The 18,468-nt window shown below is 35.9% G+C and overlaps 1 protein-coding gene across 2 annotated transcripts in view; it reads right to left on the bottom strand.

Annotated features, from left to right (window-relative positions):
• TAOK1 (TAO kinase 1) overlaps positions 1 to 18,468 on the bottom strand; it is a 55,415-nt gene that overhangs the window by 36,740 nt on the left and 207 nt on the right. For both annotated transcript variants that reach the window (XM_068978971.1, XM_068978972.1), the window contains exons 2-6: positions 9,862 to 9,933; positions 6,546 to 6,647; positions 5,297 to 5,342; positions 4,656 to 4,752; positions 2,581 to 2,694 (exon numbers count right to left, since the gene is read on the bottom strand). In XM_068978971.1, the coding sequence (XP_068835072.1) occupies positions 2,581 to 2,694; positions 4,656 to 4,752; positions 5,297 to 5,342; positions 6,546 to 6,647; positions 9,862 to 9,933 (431 nt within the window). The remainder of the gene's footprint in view (positions 1 to 2,580; positions 2,695 to 4,655; positions 4,753 to 5,296; positions 5,343 to 6,545; positions 6,648 to 9,861; positions 9,934 to 18,468) is intronic.

The following is an 18,468-nucleotide window of genomic DNA, read 5'->3' as shown; positions in this document are numbered from 1 at the left end:
TGCTGGCATATTGAGTGCAGCACTTTCACAGCATCATCTTTTAGGATTCGAAATAGCTCAACTGGAATGCCATTACCTCCACTAGCTTTGATAGTAGTAATGCTTCCTAAGACCCACTTGACTTTGCATTCCAGGATGTCTGGCTCTAGGTGAGTGATAACACCATCGTGGTCATCTGGGTCATGAAGATCTTTTTTGTATAGTTCTTCTGTGTATTCTTGCCACCTCTTCTTAATATCTTCTGCTTCTGTAAGGTCTACACCATCTCTGTCCTTTATTGTGCCCATCTTTGCATGAAATGTTCCCTTAGGAGCTCTAATTTTCTTGAAGACATCTCTAGTCTTTCCCATTTATTGTTTTCCTCTATTTCTTTGCACTGATCACTGAAGAAGGCTTTTTTAATCTCTCCTTGCTATTCCTTGGAACTCTGTATTCAAAGGGGATATCTTTCCTTTTCTCCTGTCTTTAACTAGGATCTAATGTTCCTATGATACTTTACCTTTTATTTCGTATGTAATTTGGTGTTAAGCAGTTGCTGACTGCATCAGTAAGATTATTACCAGGTACACTTGTATATGTGGGTAGCAGGTACCCATGTGCATTTGTGAAAAGACATATAAATATGAGCTTAGTTCCTGTGTTCCAAATGTACTATAAACAAATTTTAAAATATATTCACTTTATTGTAAACTTTCTATTGTCAATAGCAGGGTATTTCCAATGTATTCTTTATGATGTTGAAGTAAGTTTGAGAAATTATAGTTAGGAAAAATTAAATGACTAATTTGTTCTTTATTGCAGGACGTTTGAGGGTCTTTTTAATATTTAATATACTGATGTCTGAAGAGGGGAAGCACTAAGAAATATCATTCACTCACAGAACCCTTTTTTATAGAGAAGAGGACACTCTATCTAAACAAGGGTTTTACATAAGAAATTTTTGGTCATCTAGAGTAGTGGTCTTCAAATTTTTTTATTCATTATTTACCTTCAGTTAATTTATAAAACCTATGTATCCCTTGCACATTTTTGAATTGATATATACATTTTATAAATAGTTGCAAAGGATATAATGCACAGTATATGTCCACACATACACACAGAGTATATATGCTTTAAAGATACTCAAAACTTGGGGTTGCAGAATTAGTTCACCCAATTTGTTAAAAACACTGCTGTGTAATATAATTAGCAAAGGCAGTCTTCATGGTCATATCAATCAGTTAAACCAGAATCACTTTGTGCCAGAAAATATGAATTCAATGCAAATAACATGTTAATGCATCCCCATGACAACCATGTCACAGTTATAAATTCTACACTAGAAAAAGAGAAGGGAAGGGGGTAACTGGGGAGAAAGAAAAAGCAAGGGGTAAAAGGAACAGAAGAGAGATGACTGGAAAGGTACAAGGACTTGCCAAGAGTTTGTGTCCTGACTCTTCAATATATCTGACAGATCCTATATGTTCTCAAATTGTTCCTCTGGTGTTACTTTGAGGCTTTGACATTCCAGAGCAACGAATCATTGCAATATTCAGGGTGAGTCAGAAGCCTTTCTTTTATAAAGCAGAAGGGAGATTTGAAAGGCAGGTGAAAAGATGACATAGTGGGCCTAAGACACCACTTTCAGTATACAGAGAGAAAGAGGACACATTTGAAAGTTGAAGATCTAGAAAAGACTCTTAGAGTCCCCTGGACCGCAAGGAGATCAAATCAGTCAATCCTAAAGGAAATCAACCCTGAATATTCTTGGAAGGACTGATGCTGAAGCTCCAATGCTTTGGCCACCTTATGTGAAGATCCAACTCATTAGACCCTGAGGCTGGGAAAGACTGAAGAAGAGGGAGCAGCAGCATGAGATGGTTAGATAGCATCACCAACTCAGTGGACATGAATGTGAGCAAACTCCAGGAGATAATGGGGGACAGGGGAGCCCAGCGTGCTGTAGTCCATGGGGTTGCAAAGAGTCGGACATGACATAGCAACTGAGTAACAAACTTAGATGATGTCTAAAATTTCTTTCAAACTTAGGGGAGAGAGGAAGAGAGGGAGAGGTGAATGCACAGGGCAGGACAGACCATGTGATAATATTGTTGGGCTGAGTGACTGGTAGATAAGGGTTCGTTATACTTCCACCAAGTGTTACGTATCTTTAAAATTCTCCATAATAAAAATAAAAACAAAAAAACTCCAGAGAACTCCAAGTCCACTGCCAGTCTTCAGGTATTCTTAGTATGAAGATCAATGATATACAGTAAACATAAATCTAAAGAAAATACAAAAATTTCCACTTAACATTTCTAGCTTCTCCCCACTTGAATTTTAATTAAATGTCCCCATAACCAACATGATGCAAATAACAGAAAAGAGTGTAGAAAGAGGCAAATTTTAAAAATTGGGGGATGTAAAGGGAGCACTGCAAATCTGTATTTGAAACTAACTATAATGTTTAAACTTAAAATGTCCAAAATAACATTTTATTTTCAGGAAAAAGATAAGATACCTTAAAAAATGCACAACCATATACAACCACACACAATTTCAATTATGAGGATCAAATCCAGATAAGATTATTCTTACCAATATGGTGTTCCCACAAAAGAATTGGCAGGAGATGCCATGGAAGCAGATCCAAAGTCAGCAAGTTTCACCTGGCCTGGCTCTGTCAGAAGGATATTTCCTGCTTTGATATCTCTGAGTTTAAAGAACACAAAAAATTATTTCTCTTTCCTTCACTGGATTGTGTAAAACCATGATAAAAATAAAATAAAAATTCGTAAAACAGAAAAGGAGAAATCAAGATAATTAAGTCCTAGGATAATCTCTCAATTGGGGTAGAATTAAGATCTAAAATAGAAAACAAAAAATACAAAATTCCTACTTAGTAACAATTTTGTAAAAGAGGCAAAACAGCAATAGAAGACAGAAATTCAGGTGATTAAAGTGTAAAGTCTATAATTTGAGGTCCTGTTTATTGGTACAAATATGATTTTAAGTGGCTTTAAAAATTAAATTTAAATAGCTGACCACTCCTTTACAATGGTAAGATTTCTGAGCAGTCTACTTACTATAAAAGAAAAAAAAAAGAAAAGCATTTCATGTCCCCAATCATTTCTAAACCTTAGGATAGTTTTCCTAACTAAATATAAAATGAAAACAAAGATTTGGATAATGTAATATCCATGATTGTAGAAAACTATAGATATTTATAAAATGGGACTGTAAGTCCAATGAGCACCATAACATACAATTATCCTTTCAAAAACAGAAAAACTAAGTTCTTAACCACTTACTATAGTACAGTTCTTACCACAGTACTGTAGCAAACATAAATTAATCTATGTTCCTTCTATTCATTTCTTTTTTTAAGTGAAGGGGTACTTTAGGGAATTCTCTGGTGGCCCAGTGGGTAGAACTTAGCACTTTCACTGCTGTGAGCCCAGGTTCTACTCCTGGAGGGGAACTAAGATCCCACAAGCCACGAAGTGCAAAGAAGTTAGGTTAAATTCCAAATCTTCTACTCACTTATTTACTAGTATGGGAATTTCTCCTGGACCTTACTCTAGGACCTGATGCTACTATAAAGTTTAACATGTATTCCCTGATTCACATATATAATCAAAACATGCTAATTTTCTTCTAAAATAGGCAAAACTAATATCAACGCTAAAAATGCATTATCAAGGATCACTGACAATTAATATTCAAAAGCATAAAAAGTATTAAGTATCTTTTATTTCTCAAAAGCATGGAATGAATGGAATAAATCTGGCATTATCATGTACCAGGAATTCAGAAGATTTAGGTTTAGTTCTCATCTAAATCTATCTGGCTTTGTAAACTTTGAGAAATTAGTCACAAATTGGGAGATAAGTTTCTTGTAAGACTATGTAACCCTTATTGTCCTTTCCATTCCCCAAATTAAATGACTCCACAATTAAATTTCTACCACAAATCTATAAAGTGTACATACAGGCAATATCTAAGAGATATTAAGGTTTGATTCCAGACTATCCTTACAAAGCGAGTATGCAATAAAGCAAGTCATGTGAATTTTCTGGCCTCTCAGTGCATGTAACAGTTATGTTTACACTACAGTGTAGGCTCCTTAGTGTGCAATAGCCTTACTTTAAAAAACAATGTACATAACTTAATGTTAAAATATTTTACTGCTAAAAAATGCCAAAACAATCATAATGGTAACATCAATGATCACTGATCACAGATCACCATAACAAAAAGGATGAAAAAGTTTGAAATACTGTGAGAATTATCAAAATGTGACAGAAATATAAAGTGAGCAAATGCTGTTGGAAAAATGGCACTGAAAGACTTGCTTGACACAAGATTGCTACAGACTTTCAATTTGTAAAAACAAAATAACTGTGAAGTGAAATAAAGCAAAGCACAATAAAATGTATGCCTGTACTTCAGAAAGTCTGGCATCATGTATAGACAAAGATAAAACTTATCTTAAACAGAGAGATCAAGTATACCAGTATGTTGTTCTTAACAGGGACAATCTAAAAAACGACTTTAGAAGAAATGCTTTTATTTGGCTATAACCAACAAAATTTCAGGGTTAGTAAGTTTCAGGGTTGGTAAATGCAACAAGTCATTGCTTATTAGTATATAATAATTTTCAGAGTACTTACCTATGGATCATGGTATGAGAATGTAAGTAGGCTAATCCCTGGAGAGCACCATGTGTAATTGCTGCTATTTCCACTTCTTGTAATGGCTTTTTGTGAACTTAAAAAAAAGTTATTTGAAAATACTTTTTATTTTTGTTTAAAGATAAAAATGCATACCTAATATATAGGGCAATTTTTACAAAGTAACACTGTGCAAGAAGAGATATTCTCCCCAAGATAATAAAATAAGCCTACTGAACTTTACAACTAGTATATAGCTGTACCTAGCTGCTGAAGTATAGTTCACAACCAATTTTTGACTAACCTGACAACAAATAAACAATTACTTGGTGACTACAAAAACAAAAATAATAAATGTTCTCCCTTTATTCTCATATACCTTCACTGTGAACAGAAGAACAGATTAAGGTGAATGACAAAGAATACAAAAAAAACTTCAGTCATAATGAGAGAAAAAAATCACCTTTTTTATGCTACTATATAATATTTAATGATGACAGTGCATATTATGCTGAGAACATAGAAAAGTTTAAGATTTTTATTCTTTCTGAAAAATCTGAACATTATTTATGAAATTTCTCATTGAATTCTCATTTTATCATGCTAATATTATTTTTTCTTAATAATTAAAGGAAACCTACCTTCTAGTAAATCTGAAGCAGATCCTAAACAATATTCCATTACAAGCTACATGGGAAGAAAAGTTATGAAAGCATTAAAATATATTATTAAAAGATTCAATTTGAGATTAAATGAATTTACCAAAGAGTTCAAGAAGACAGCTTAAAGCAAAACAAATCCTAGTCACCATTTACCTTAAAAAAATGAATATTTATGTATTTAGTAATTTGTCAAATGTGTAAGTAGTGTTAATGGTACATTAATCTTTTATAATACCAACATTCAACTACTTGTACAAGATGTGTATTTCAGATGTAACTACTACTAAAATTATAAAGGAATATACATATGCTGTTACTATTAATCTACAGGGTATATAGTATGCAGCAATACTGAAAATTGCTAGGAAGCAAAAAACCGTTCTCTGAAACTATATATACAAAGCTTAGGTTACAGATAAAGCAAACACAGAGCATCCTGAGGATCTTCTACGTGCTAGGTAAATCCTCACAACTACTTATAAGGAAGACCCTATCACTATGCTTATTTTACAAATGGAGAAACTTGAGAGACAGAGAGGTAATCTCCCCAAAGTCACTTAAAAAAAAAAAAGGTCAAAGTTTTTCTTTAACCACAGCCTTGTATTTGAGTACCACCATGACCACCATCAAAATTAAACTGGATGAAAATGCACCCAAGGTTACAAATCTAAGTTCAGTATACTAAAATGAAAATTAATTGTGACTAATTACTCAAAATAAGGACTCATTCTTATTTAAAGAAAATTTGCCTTTCTCTTAAAAAATACAGTTATTATGCCCATACTGCTACAATATTACTACCATTATCACCTGAATGGTAACAATGGGGCAAAATTAATTCCCACTTCTTATAACAAAGTGTCTCAACTCTCTAACATTAGTTATTATTCAGCCAAGGAATCATAACCAGTTTAAATTTCACCAGGACTCATCAGGACTTCACCAAGATCTTTGTAGTTAAATAGATTACATTTATGTCAAAGATATGCATCCTCAAATAACAGAACTGCTTTCACGAATGTCTGATAAACCATTTGAAGAATGATATTACTAAAAATGTCTGAGAACATTACTAGGTACATGAAAGGTTAGCTAAATCTCTGCAATAAATTTGCAAAACCTGTATTATCTTCTTTGCCTAGGATTCTAGGAAAAGCTGCTCCTCCTCTCAATAAGAACTAACATTTCAGCCAAGTAAAATTACAGCAAGGGGAAAGAATATACCTACCCATGCTGTGTGCTCACGTAAATAGCAGCCTTTGTATTCTATACTGTTGGGATGTTTTATTCTTTGTAGAAACCTGACTTCCTTAATAATATCCTGCCATTTCTGTGGGGAGAAAAAAAATGAATAAAGGAAAAAATTATGAACAGCTGCTTTTCCTTAGCAAGTTGTATAAGAAAAAAATAATTATTAGACTAAGTCGGGTTATCAAGGACAAACAACTTTACCTGTAATATTTAAATATCAAAATAATAAATTGTAAACTTATGTTTATATAGTATATAACTCAATTTACACAACTTATAAAATTATTCCATTCAGGATAGGACAAATTTTAGTTTTGTAAAACTTACCATCAATGGGTCTTATTAAAATTTTACAACCACACATCAGATATGTTGATGAAAACTATATACCATATTTAGTGATTTTTCTTCAAAAGTTCAACTTCACTTTCTTAATTGTAGCTTTTTGGTGTATAATTTACATAGCACAAAGTTCATCTATTTTGTTTTTGGCTTATGTTGTCTGCCAAACATTAAAGTTTAGTTTGCTTTTTAAATTCAAATGAAGATTTTAAACCCTTAAGTGCACACCTTCTAAAATAAAATATTAAGAGAATAATTCATTACTATATGGGAAAGTGGAAACAGTGTCAGACTTTATTCTGTTGGGTTCCAAAATCACTGCAGATGGTGACTGCAGCCATGAAATTAAAAGACGCTTACTCCCTGGAAGGAAAGTTATAACCAACCTAGATAGCATATTCAAAGGCAGAGACATTACTTTGCCAACAAAGGTCCAACTAGTCAAGGCTATGGTTTTTCCAGTGGTCATGTATGGATGTGAGAGTTGGACTGTGAAGAAAGCTGAGCGCTGAAGAATTGATGCTTTTGAACTGTGGTGTTGGAGAAGACTCTTGAGAGTCCCTTGGACTGCAAGGAGATCCAGCCAGTCCATTCTAAAGGAGATCAGTCCTGGGTGTTCTTTGGAAGGACTGATGCTGAAGCTGAAACTCCAATACTTAGGCCACCTCATGCAAAAAGTTGACTCACTGGAAAAGACCTTGATGCTGGCAGGGATTGGGGGCAGAAGGAGAAGGGGATGACAGAGGATGAAATGGCTGGACAGCATCACCGACTCGATGGACATGAGTTAGGGTGAACTCCAGGAGTTGGTGATGGACAGGGAGGCCTGGAGTGCTGCATTTATGGGATCACAAAGAGTCGGACATGACTGAGCAACTGAACTGAACTGAACTGATATGGGAAAGTTCAGAGGAAAAAAAAAAAAACAGTATAAAAACATTTTCCTACATATTTTACTAACAGCATTCCTCAATGACACATATCAAGAAATACACATAAACCTTCAGTTATAAGCTACTCCATGACAACCTTAGACACTTAGGCCATGTCCTAAACATAGTTACTCTTAAGAAGCAACCAGAGAACTAAGAATACAGGATACTAGGTCCATATCCAGAGACTCCAGAGGTTTGGCAGGTGTAGGATAGGAACTAGGAGTCTATTTTTTGTCCTTGTTTTAGTTTTCAATCTTTATCATTGACTTGGGCCATATTTCCAAAGCCAGGGAAACTAGCATAATAGAAAACTTTAGAAAATGTTTTGTACTAGAATGTAAGACCACATAATTCCAATGTTATTTCATAAGCCCTCAACAAAATAAAGCAAAATATGTTTTATATAAAAGCAAAATATATTCACAATGTTTTATATAAAATGTGTAAAATATAAATGCTAAACTCAGAAAATGTTTCACAGCTTTTAAATTTCAAATTTGAATGATATTTGACACTTTTAAAACAAAACAAAACCCAGCATTTTTTCAGTGTAAAATAATGTCAAGAAGGACATTAGTGTTAGATGAGAAAAGATGACTTCTAAATGAAACTTTTTGTTGTAGGTGTGACTAATCAAACAGATTCCAACACAGTACAAGTACACCTATGAAAGCTATTTCTAAAGTTGTGTTACAGAATGGAAAATAAAAGAGAGTAACCGTGTAAGAAATTGAGTTTTTTAGGTATCAAAATGATGGAACAGTAATATAATAGTGTTACTGTACTCATAGTATGATCACCATGAAAACAAGATTTATCATAAAATAATGAAATTCCAAAGAAGTAGAAAACAAAAGTCTTTAAAAGTTAAAGACTGATTCAGCAATTTCAACTCTGATCAAACACCTAAAAGTTTGTACAGAAACTAAGGACTCAAAAAAAGTATTTGCATAACCTATGTTTATAGTGGCATTATTCATAATAACAAGGCAGCAACAGAAACCTAAGCATTCACTTACAGATGAATGGATGGATAAACAAAATGTGGTATTTTACACACACACACACACAGGAATATTACTCAGCTTTAAAAAGGATGGAAATTTCAATACATACCACAACATGGATAAACTCTGAGAACACTATGTTAAGTAAAATGAGCCAGTCACAAAAGGACAAATGCATGATTTCACTTACATGAGATACTTAGTCAAATTTATACAGACAGAAAGTAGAATAGTGATTTCCAGGGGCTGAGGGCAGGAGGGAATGGGGAGTTGCTGTTTAATGGGCAAAGAATTATAGTCTTTTAAGATGAAAAAGAGCTCTGGAGATGAGTGGTGCTGATGGATACAAAACAATATGAATGTCCTTAATGCCAGTGAACCGAATACTTGAAAATGATTACAATGGTAAATGTGTTATATGTATTTTACCACAATTAAAAATAATTATGTTGAAAAATTAAAGACTTACAGATCCCAGTTTTTAAAAACAGACTATATTACACAAAATAAATTCATGCTATTAAATAAATATACTGAAAAGCATTAATCATAATATTAATGAACTAAAGTATACTTAGCATAGTATTAATAATTGTATTTAAAAATTTTTTCAGACTAGTTTTTTTAAATCAGCCCTTAATTTCCAAATCATTAAAAAAATTACATCCAATATAATTTACTATTAAATGCATCTTATTCTAGTTTACTCCTTTAGAAACTGATAATCCTTTTATGGTAGAATAATGTATTATACCACAGTTTAAAAAAATGAGAAACTGGGCCAAGTTGGGAAGCTTCTAAGATGCCAGTAATGTGCTGATAATGGGCTCTAGGTACAAGTTAAATGGGTACACTCAGTCTGTGAAAAAAAATAGACTGAGATATACTCTTAAAATTTATACATACTTTCAGGTATGTTATACTTTTAGAAAAACGTTCAAAATATTCTCAATTTAAAATAGCATGTCTTTTTCTAGCATGTGAATAAGAATGTAAATACTTCACTTACCTCAGTGGACTGCTTTCCACTGTAAGACATTTTCTTGATAGCCACCACTTCATTGGTGCGCACATCTCGGGCCTTAAAAAAAACAAAGAAAAGATTATTGTAAAAATTAACAATCTGGGCAATAATTTCTTTGAGAATAAAAGCGTTCATAAGCTACCTGTCAAAAGGACATCAAAACTGACTTTGAAGAACATTAAAAACACCACCAATAACCATATAGTGAAACTTATCAAATCACCCAGGAGCTGGTACTTTGGAAAGAAATATAAAGCAGGGTTTAACTTTCAGAGATCTAGTTAAGGATAAAACAGAAATTTGAACAGCACTGTAACAAAGAGACAACATGAGAATAGTATATATACATACAAGCCTATGCTAATCAATTTTGAAACTGCAATGAAATGGACAATTTTCTAGGAAGGAATAAATTACTTCAATTGATCTAAAGAAAATATGAGTAAAAGCAACAATGGTGCCAGACTGAAAAGAACATCAGTGAACTATCTTTAAAGTACTCTTAAAAAAAAAAAATAAAAAAAAATAAAGTACTCTTGAGTGGGGAATTTCTTGGCGGTCCAGTGGTTAGACTCTGTACTTTCACTGTGGAAGGTGTGGGTTTGATCCCTGAAATCCATGGAATTCTCCAGGCCAGAATACTGGAGTGGGTAGCCTTTCCCTTCTCCTGGGGATCTTCCCAACCCAGGGATCGAACCCAAGTCTCCCACATTGCAGGCAGATTCTCTACCAGCTCATCCACAAAGGAAGCCCAAGAATCCTGGAGTGGCTAGTCTATCCCTTCTCCAGCGTATATTCCCAACCCCGGAATTGAACCAAGGTCTCCTGCATTGCAGGTGGATTCTTTACCAACTGAGCTATCAGGGAAACCCAAATAAAGACAAGAAAACTCTAGAAATTTTTAAAGTATTATAAAGCGTTAGAATTTTTCATTTAGATAAAATATACTATAATTACAGAAATGCCAAAGATTGTTACTAGAAAAAACTTCATAATTTACCACATTTCTGTAAAGGGGGAAATATATAAGCACTTCATAAACGCTGAAAATGCAGAAAGGGCCCCACTCTGAATGTATTCAAATGTGAAAAAGGCCACACTCTTAGAAAACACAGATTAGAAATATAGATTCTTAACATGATGAAAATGAAAGTCGCTCAGTAGTGTCTGACTCTTTGCGACCCCATGGACTATACACAGTCCATGGAATTCTCTAAGCCAGAATACTGGAGTGGGTAGCCTTTCCCTTCTCCAGGGGATTGTCCCAACTCAGGGATCAAACCCAGGTCTCCCACATTGCAGGCGGATTTTTTACCACAAGGGAAGCCCAAGAATACCGGAATGGGTAGCCTATTCCTTCTCGGGGGATCTTCCCCACCTAGGAATTGAACCAGGGTCTCCTGCATCACAGGCAGATTCTTTACCAACTAAGCTACCAGGGAAGCCCTTTCTTAACATGATAAACCACCTCTATTGTAAACAACTATTAATCAGGCTTAAGCCAAGACTGCTAAAATGCTATCACAATTATTATCCAACAGTGCTACAGTCAGCCTGAAAAAAAGTAACAAAATGTAACAGGAAAGAACTAGAAGTTCCAGTTTCTGTCTAACTAGAAAAGAAAAAGCCAAACTCCTATGTGTTAAAAAATTATAATCTATATATTAAGACGGTACATGAGAATAGCTGCAAAATAATTAAAGTGGGTTCACGAAAAGCATCAGAACCATCTCAAAACATTTTTTGGAAGAACGCATCTTCAGTTCAGATTTTAAGGAGTTCCCAAAGATAAAACTTCTAAATTATTTTATAGTGATGGCTGCTAAACTCATATTTACTGATAATGATCGAAATGCACACAAAAAATCGGTGAACTTATGGTATATAATTTATACTTTAAAAAAGACAGCACATCTGTAAATTATATCTCAAGAGTGGCCTTAAAAAAAAGACTCTGTTAAGTGGGCCCTGGGAAATTTAATCACATTCCAATTTCAATTACCAGTAAATTGGTTAGGAAATTGGCACCACTTATTGTAACGGGTGAATCAGATCTATCCACAGAAGCTCTGACTTGAATATATAACACATTTATTTTTCCAAAATATTCTCTGCTTATCTACGAACCCCTTTATTTTAATCAACATTTCTAAATAGCTATATTCCTTTCTTTTGTAACAGTTGAGATATACTTTACATACCATACAATTTTGGCATTTAGAATATTCACAGATACATGCAACCAACACTAAGCCAATTTGAGAACTTTCATCACCTCAAAAATAAAGTCCAAATTGTTCATTTAGAAATAAAGTGGTAAATGTTGTGTGTACTGTACAATAAAAATCTTTTCCGTTAACAAAAGAAGATAGAAACTCCATACCCTTTAGCTAACACCCTCCTGTCCCTTTTCTCTGCCCGTGCAATGCCAAGCACCAACTAATCTACTTTTTTGTCTCTCTAGAGATTTGCCCTTTCTGGACATTTCATATAAATGAAACCAGGTAATACGTGGTCTTTTGTGACTGACTCTTTTCAAGATTCATGACTAATGATACTGAGCATCTTTTCATGCACTTCTTAGCTATCAATACATCTTTCTTGGAGAAATGTCCATTCATTTTTAAATTAGATTGTTTTTTGATTGATTTAGAAGAGTTCTTTACATATTCTAGACACAAGTCCCTTATCAGATTATGGATATATGATTTACAATTTTTCTGCTCCTATTCTGTAGACTGTCTTTTCACTACTTTGAAGCATAAAACTTTTATTTTTGATTACAGTCAATTTATTTTTTTCTTTTGTTGTTCATGATTCTGGTGCCACATTTAAGAATCCTTTGCCTAGCCCTGTATTTTCTTCTAAGAATTTTACAGTTCTAACTGTGACATTCAGGTCTTTGGTCCATTTTGAGCTAATTTTTCTATACTACGAGGTATGTGTGAGGTGTGTGCATGTTTGTGCTCAGTTGCTTCAGCTGTGCCCAACTTTTTGTGATCCCATGGACTGTAGCCCACCAGGGTCCTCTGTCTATGAGCTTCCCCAAGCAAGAATACCGGAGTGGGTTGCCCTTTCCTTCTCCAGGGGATCTTCCTGACCCAGAGACTGAATCATCTCTCTGGGTCTCCTGCACTGGCAGGCAGGTTTTTTACCACTAGTATCTCCGGGGAAGCCCAGGCTACTCTCCAGTTGCGGTGCACAGGCTTCTCATTGCGATGGCTTCTCCTGGGTTGTGGAGCACAGGCTCTAGGCACATGGGCTACAGTAGTTGCTGCATGTGGGCTGAGTAACTGCAGCTCACCGGCCTAGTTGCTTGGTGGCATGTGGGATCTTCTGGGACCAGGGATCAAACTGGTGTCCCCCTGCATTGCAAGGTGGACTCTTAACCACTAGACCACCAGGGAAGCCATAAACTGCTACACTTTTAATTGGCCAAAGCTTAATTTAAAAGTGGGTACACTAAATACAATGTAGTATTCAGGACTGGATTCTAGAACAGAGAAGAGACAAACCAGGAAATCTGGAAAAACTCAGGATACCAGTTCAATCCCTGGTTGGGTAACTAAGATCTCACATGCCATGGGGCAACTAAGCCCACATGCACAACTAGAAAGAAGTCTGCACTGTGCAACAAAAGATCCCACAGGCTACAACAAACACCTAATGCAGCCAAAAGTAAAAAAAAATTCTTTAAATAATAAAAATAAAACCCTACATAATAAAGAAAACATAAAATAGCACATTATAAAATAATTACATTCATTTTATTGATATAAATAATATATGAATAAATAATACATGTTAAATTAAAACATGACTATTAATAAAATCCAAACATAGGTAATGATAGAATTCAAATTAAATGACCAAGTTACAATGAGATAGGACTTTTATTTATTCATGTTTTTAAAAAGCAAAATACAAAAATATTAAATGTTCGTAAACATGTTTTCCTTCCCTTCAGGATCACATATCTTGCTTACTTATCATGTCTTCCTCTAATCTAGAACAATTTCACAACCCTTCTTTGTCTTTCATGATACTGGCATTTTTGAAGAATATACAGTGGTATTTTTAGAGAATGTAACTAAACTTGTGCTTGTCTGACAGTTTTTCAAGATTAGATTCTGATTATACACCCCTGGCCAGAACACTAGAAGAATATTGTGCCCTTCCCAGGGTATCTTATCTGGAGATATACAATGTGTTCATTCCTCACTGGTATTACCAATTTTACTCACCCTCTAAAGGCATTGTCTCTGGTTTTCCAATGTGTATAGTTAAAGTTACCATTTCCTACCTTGTATCTAACAAGTAATCTGTGCAGAGATACTTTAAAACCATGTAAACATCTTGCTCTCAAAAATTTCCCTTAGATTTAGCAAACACTGAGGCCCCAAACAAAATGATAGTTCACTATGATGATAACAAAATGCTGATTCCCCCCCATAAACACCTATGCCATTCCTTTCACATGTATCAGTCAGGCATTCTATTTTAAGGAAAAGCTCTCCCTTTTCATCCATCCATCCTTCTCTATTATGGAAATTATGAATTCCCTTTTATTAAATGGGTATAATTCACTATTATCTTTATACTGATGTTCAAGTTCTTTCAGATTTGGCCCTCCAAGCTGGCTCCATGTTCTTTCTGACAGGCCCCAGTTTCTTTTACTTTTTTTTAAAAGCACTTTTTAGCTTTCTGATACAGGGTCTTCTAAGGCTTATCTTTTATGTTCCCTCCCTGCAAGAAAATGATACATTTCTCCAGAAAGCCTAGATGGGAGGTGACTTTGGGGGGGAAATGGATGCATGTATATATTTGGCTGAATTGCTCTGCTGTGCAGCTAAAACTATCACAATATTAACTGGCTATACTTAAAGTTCAACATTCAGAAAACAAAGATCATGACATCCGGTCCCATCACTTCATGGGAAGTAGATGGGGAGACAGTGTCAGACTTTATTTTTGGGGGCTCCAAAATCACTGCAGATGGTGACTGCAGCCATGAAATTAAAAGACGCTTACTCCTTGGAAGAAAAGTTATGACCAACCTAGATAGCATATTGAAAAGCAGAGACATTACTTTGCCAACAAAGGTCCATCTAGTCAACGCTATGGTTTTTCCAGTGGTCATGTATGGATGTGAGAGCTGGACTGTGAAGAAAGCTGAATGCCAAAGAATTGATGCTTTTGAACTGTGGTGTTGGAGAAGACTCTTGAGAGTCCCTTGGACTGCAAGGAGATCCAACCAGTTTATTCTAAAGGAGATCAGCCCTGGGATTTCTTTGGAAGGAATGATGCTAAAGCTGAAACTCCAATACTTTGGCCACCTCATGCGAAGAGCTGACTCATTGGAAAAGACTCTGATGCTGGGAGGGATTGGGGGCAGGAAGAGAAGGGGACGACAGAGGATGAGATGGCTGGATGGCATCACTGACTCGATGGACGTGAGTCTGAGTGAACTCCGGGAGTTGGTGATGGAGAGGGAGGCCTGGCGTGCTGCGATTCATGGGGTCTCAAAGAGTCGGACACAACTGAGCGACTGAACTGAACTGAACTGGTACTTCAATATAAAATGAAACGTTAAAAAAAATAACCTACATGTGGAAGAAGTCTTACAGAATATCTACTGAACACTGGCAGAAGACTTCATACAAAACAAACAAAAAAAGATCTCATACAACCAAAGCTGCAAGAATGATCACCATGTAACAGGGTAGGGTGAATTAAAAAAAAAAAAAAGGAACTGGGACAGGACTTGTGCCCCTGGGGGTGAGCTATGAAAGAACAAAGTTCCCTCAGTCTGAGAATCCCCTTCACTTCTTTGGAGATGGGCTGGGACAGACAGTGAGCTTCACAGGCTCAGAGAGAGTCCAGCAACCAGCCTGCGGGAGACAGGGCACCAGCACCGATGGTCCTGGCCGCCTCCCTTTACTCCCCACCCCAAAATGCACATCCGGGCCACAACAGAAGTCACAAAGGTCTGTCTAGTCAAAGCTATGGTTTTTCCAGTAGTCATGTATGGATGTGAGAGTTGAACCATAAAGCTGAACACCAAATAAATGATGTTTTTGGACTGTGGTGTTGGAGAAGACTCGAGAGTCTCTTCGACTGCAAAGAAATCAAACCAGTCAATCCTAAAGGAAATCAACCCTGAATATTCATTGGAAGGACTCATACTGATGCTGAAGCACTTTGGCCACCTGATGCAAAGAGCTGACTCCTTCAAAAAGACCCTGATACTGGCAAAGACTGAGGGCAGGGGGAGAAGGGGGTGACAGAGGAAGAGATGGTTGGATGGCATCACTGACTCAATGGACATGAGTTTGAGCAAATTCCAGGAGATAGTGAAGGACAGGGAAGTCTGGCGTGCTGAAATCCATAGGGTGGCAAAGAGTCAGACACAACTGAGGGGCCAAACGCAAGTTAACACACATGTAAAGGGACAGGCGGGGCCCTACCACAGCAGCCTCATTTTCTAGGAGCTCACAGTAGACGTGGCCCCACCTCTATGAGCTCAACACTGGTGGATTCACACTTCTACTGGTGGCTCTGTAAGCTCAGTGTCTGAGGGGCGTTACGGGGGATTACTGGTGCTTCCAAAGATGAGGAGGTCCAGTATTGGCAACTGTGGGATTTGAGGGCACAGGCACACAGAGGCAGAGCCTGGGTCTGGACTCATTCTGTAGCCCCCATGGCAGGTCCAGGTGCCTGATTGTGGTGGATCTGCCCTATTGGTTTTGTGAGCATAGAACCTGAGGGATATCCAGGGTGATGGCCTGTATTCCTCAACTGAGGTGGGGCCAAGGGTAGTGACAACTACAGTGTACTTTGTGAGTGTACACAGCACGTGACTGGCAGCACCAGAGCCCACTTCCTGGTGGACAGCTTCTTTGGAGGAAGACACAGTGGCTGCACTACCAGTGGAAGCACCCCATTCCCACCTACCTCATACCACAGCTCAGAAACCAATTTGGGGGCTTCCACTGCAATAACTGGGGAGCAGACCTTATCTCCAATAGGGCTGTGACAATTACAGAGCAAATAGGAGGCCCTGCTCAACATCTAGTGCACTCACTATCAAGAGGATAAAAGTCACCACACACAGAAGAAAGACGTGGTAGGCATCTGTATTAAAAACAGTCCTTGGACCAAAAATATCAGACTCACAAAGGCTACATAAGGATGCCCTCACATAATGAAAAGGAAAAAGAAATAGTATGTGAGCATTAGCCGAGGAAACCTATCAATAATATCAAAAGTAGATTTTTAAAGCAAGAAATACTATAAAAGGTAAAGATTGAAATCTTAATGGTAATGGGACAATTCAACAAGATACAGTATTTCTAAATTTGTATATTTCTAGTAACAGATTAGAAATGTATAAAGTAAAATAAGATAGAGCTAAAAGGCAAAATAGATATCAGTGGAGATTTTGAAACACCTCTTTCAGTTACTGACAACACACAAAAACAAACTAGTAAAATCAAAAGACTCAAAAGATCTGAAGACTATAACCTACAAATATTAGCTATTTGACATCATAGATCATCACACCAACAAAATTTTCCAGTGTGCACACTAGAAGAAAATAATCACAAAAGATATATTGACTGATCAAGCAACCCAGATAAACAAGGAAATCCTGAAAACTCAATTTAAAAAGAAAAACCTATCTTCAAAAAATAGATGAAATATTTGAACAGATACTTCCAAAGACATGTGAATGGCCATTAAGCCTATGAAAGAGAGCCCAACATCACCAATCATTAGGGAAATACACATTAAAACCTAACTAAAATACCATTATACACCCAATCAAATTAACTCCAAATGACCATCAACATCTAATGCTGGCAAGGATACATACACTGAATTCTCATACACTGCAAATGGAAGTGTAAACTTTCTACTTAGTGAAAAAAGTCTGGCAATTGGCCATAAAACTAAATACACATCTTCAACAAATCTTGGGTAATTACTTAGAAGAAATGAAAAATTGGGTATATTTGTAAATAAAAAATCTTTAAATTCAAAAATGTTATTAAAAACAAAGAAGGACATCATGTATTAATAAAGGTTCAATACACCAAGAAGATACAACAATTGTAAACATTCACACACCTATGGACAGATCATTATGTATAGACAGTTCTTCAATAACAATTGGGAGACTTCAACTGTTATTTAGTCGCTAAGTCATGTCCAACTCTTTTGCTACCCCATGGACTGTAGCCCATCCAGGTTCCTCTGTCCATGGGATTTCTCAACAGAATTAAATCAGAAATCAATAACAAAAAAAGGAAAAAAAGGAAAATTCACAAGACTGTAAAAATTAAACAGCACACTTTTAAACCAATGTACCAAAGAAGTCATAAGGCATGTTAGAAATACTGAGAGTTGAATGAATTAAAAAATACAACACATCAAAACTTATGGAACCAAGTGAAAGAAGTGCTCAGGACGATATACATTCATTCCCAATTTTTAATAAGCCAAGAAACCCAATAACTAAAACTATTCTCATATTATATATACAAAGCAATACACGTGACTATAAAATGGACTATGGCCTCTGTCTCTTTA

This window comes from Capricornis sumatraensis, chromosome 8 (assembly GCF_032405125.1).
Source record: "Capricornis sumatraensis isolate serow.1 chromosome 8, serow.2, whole genome shotgun sequence".
NCBI lineage: Eukaryota > Metazoa > Chordata > Mammalia > Artiodactyla > Bovidae > Capricornis > Capricornis sumatraensis.
The sequence above is the reverse complement of the archived record's forward strand: the minus strand, read 5'-3'. Positions and strand labels throughout refer to the sequence as shown.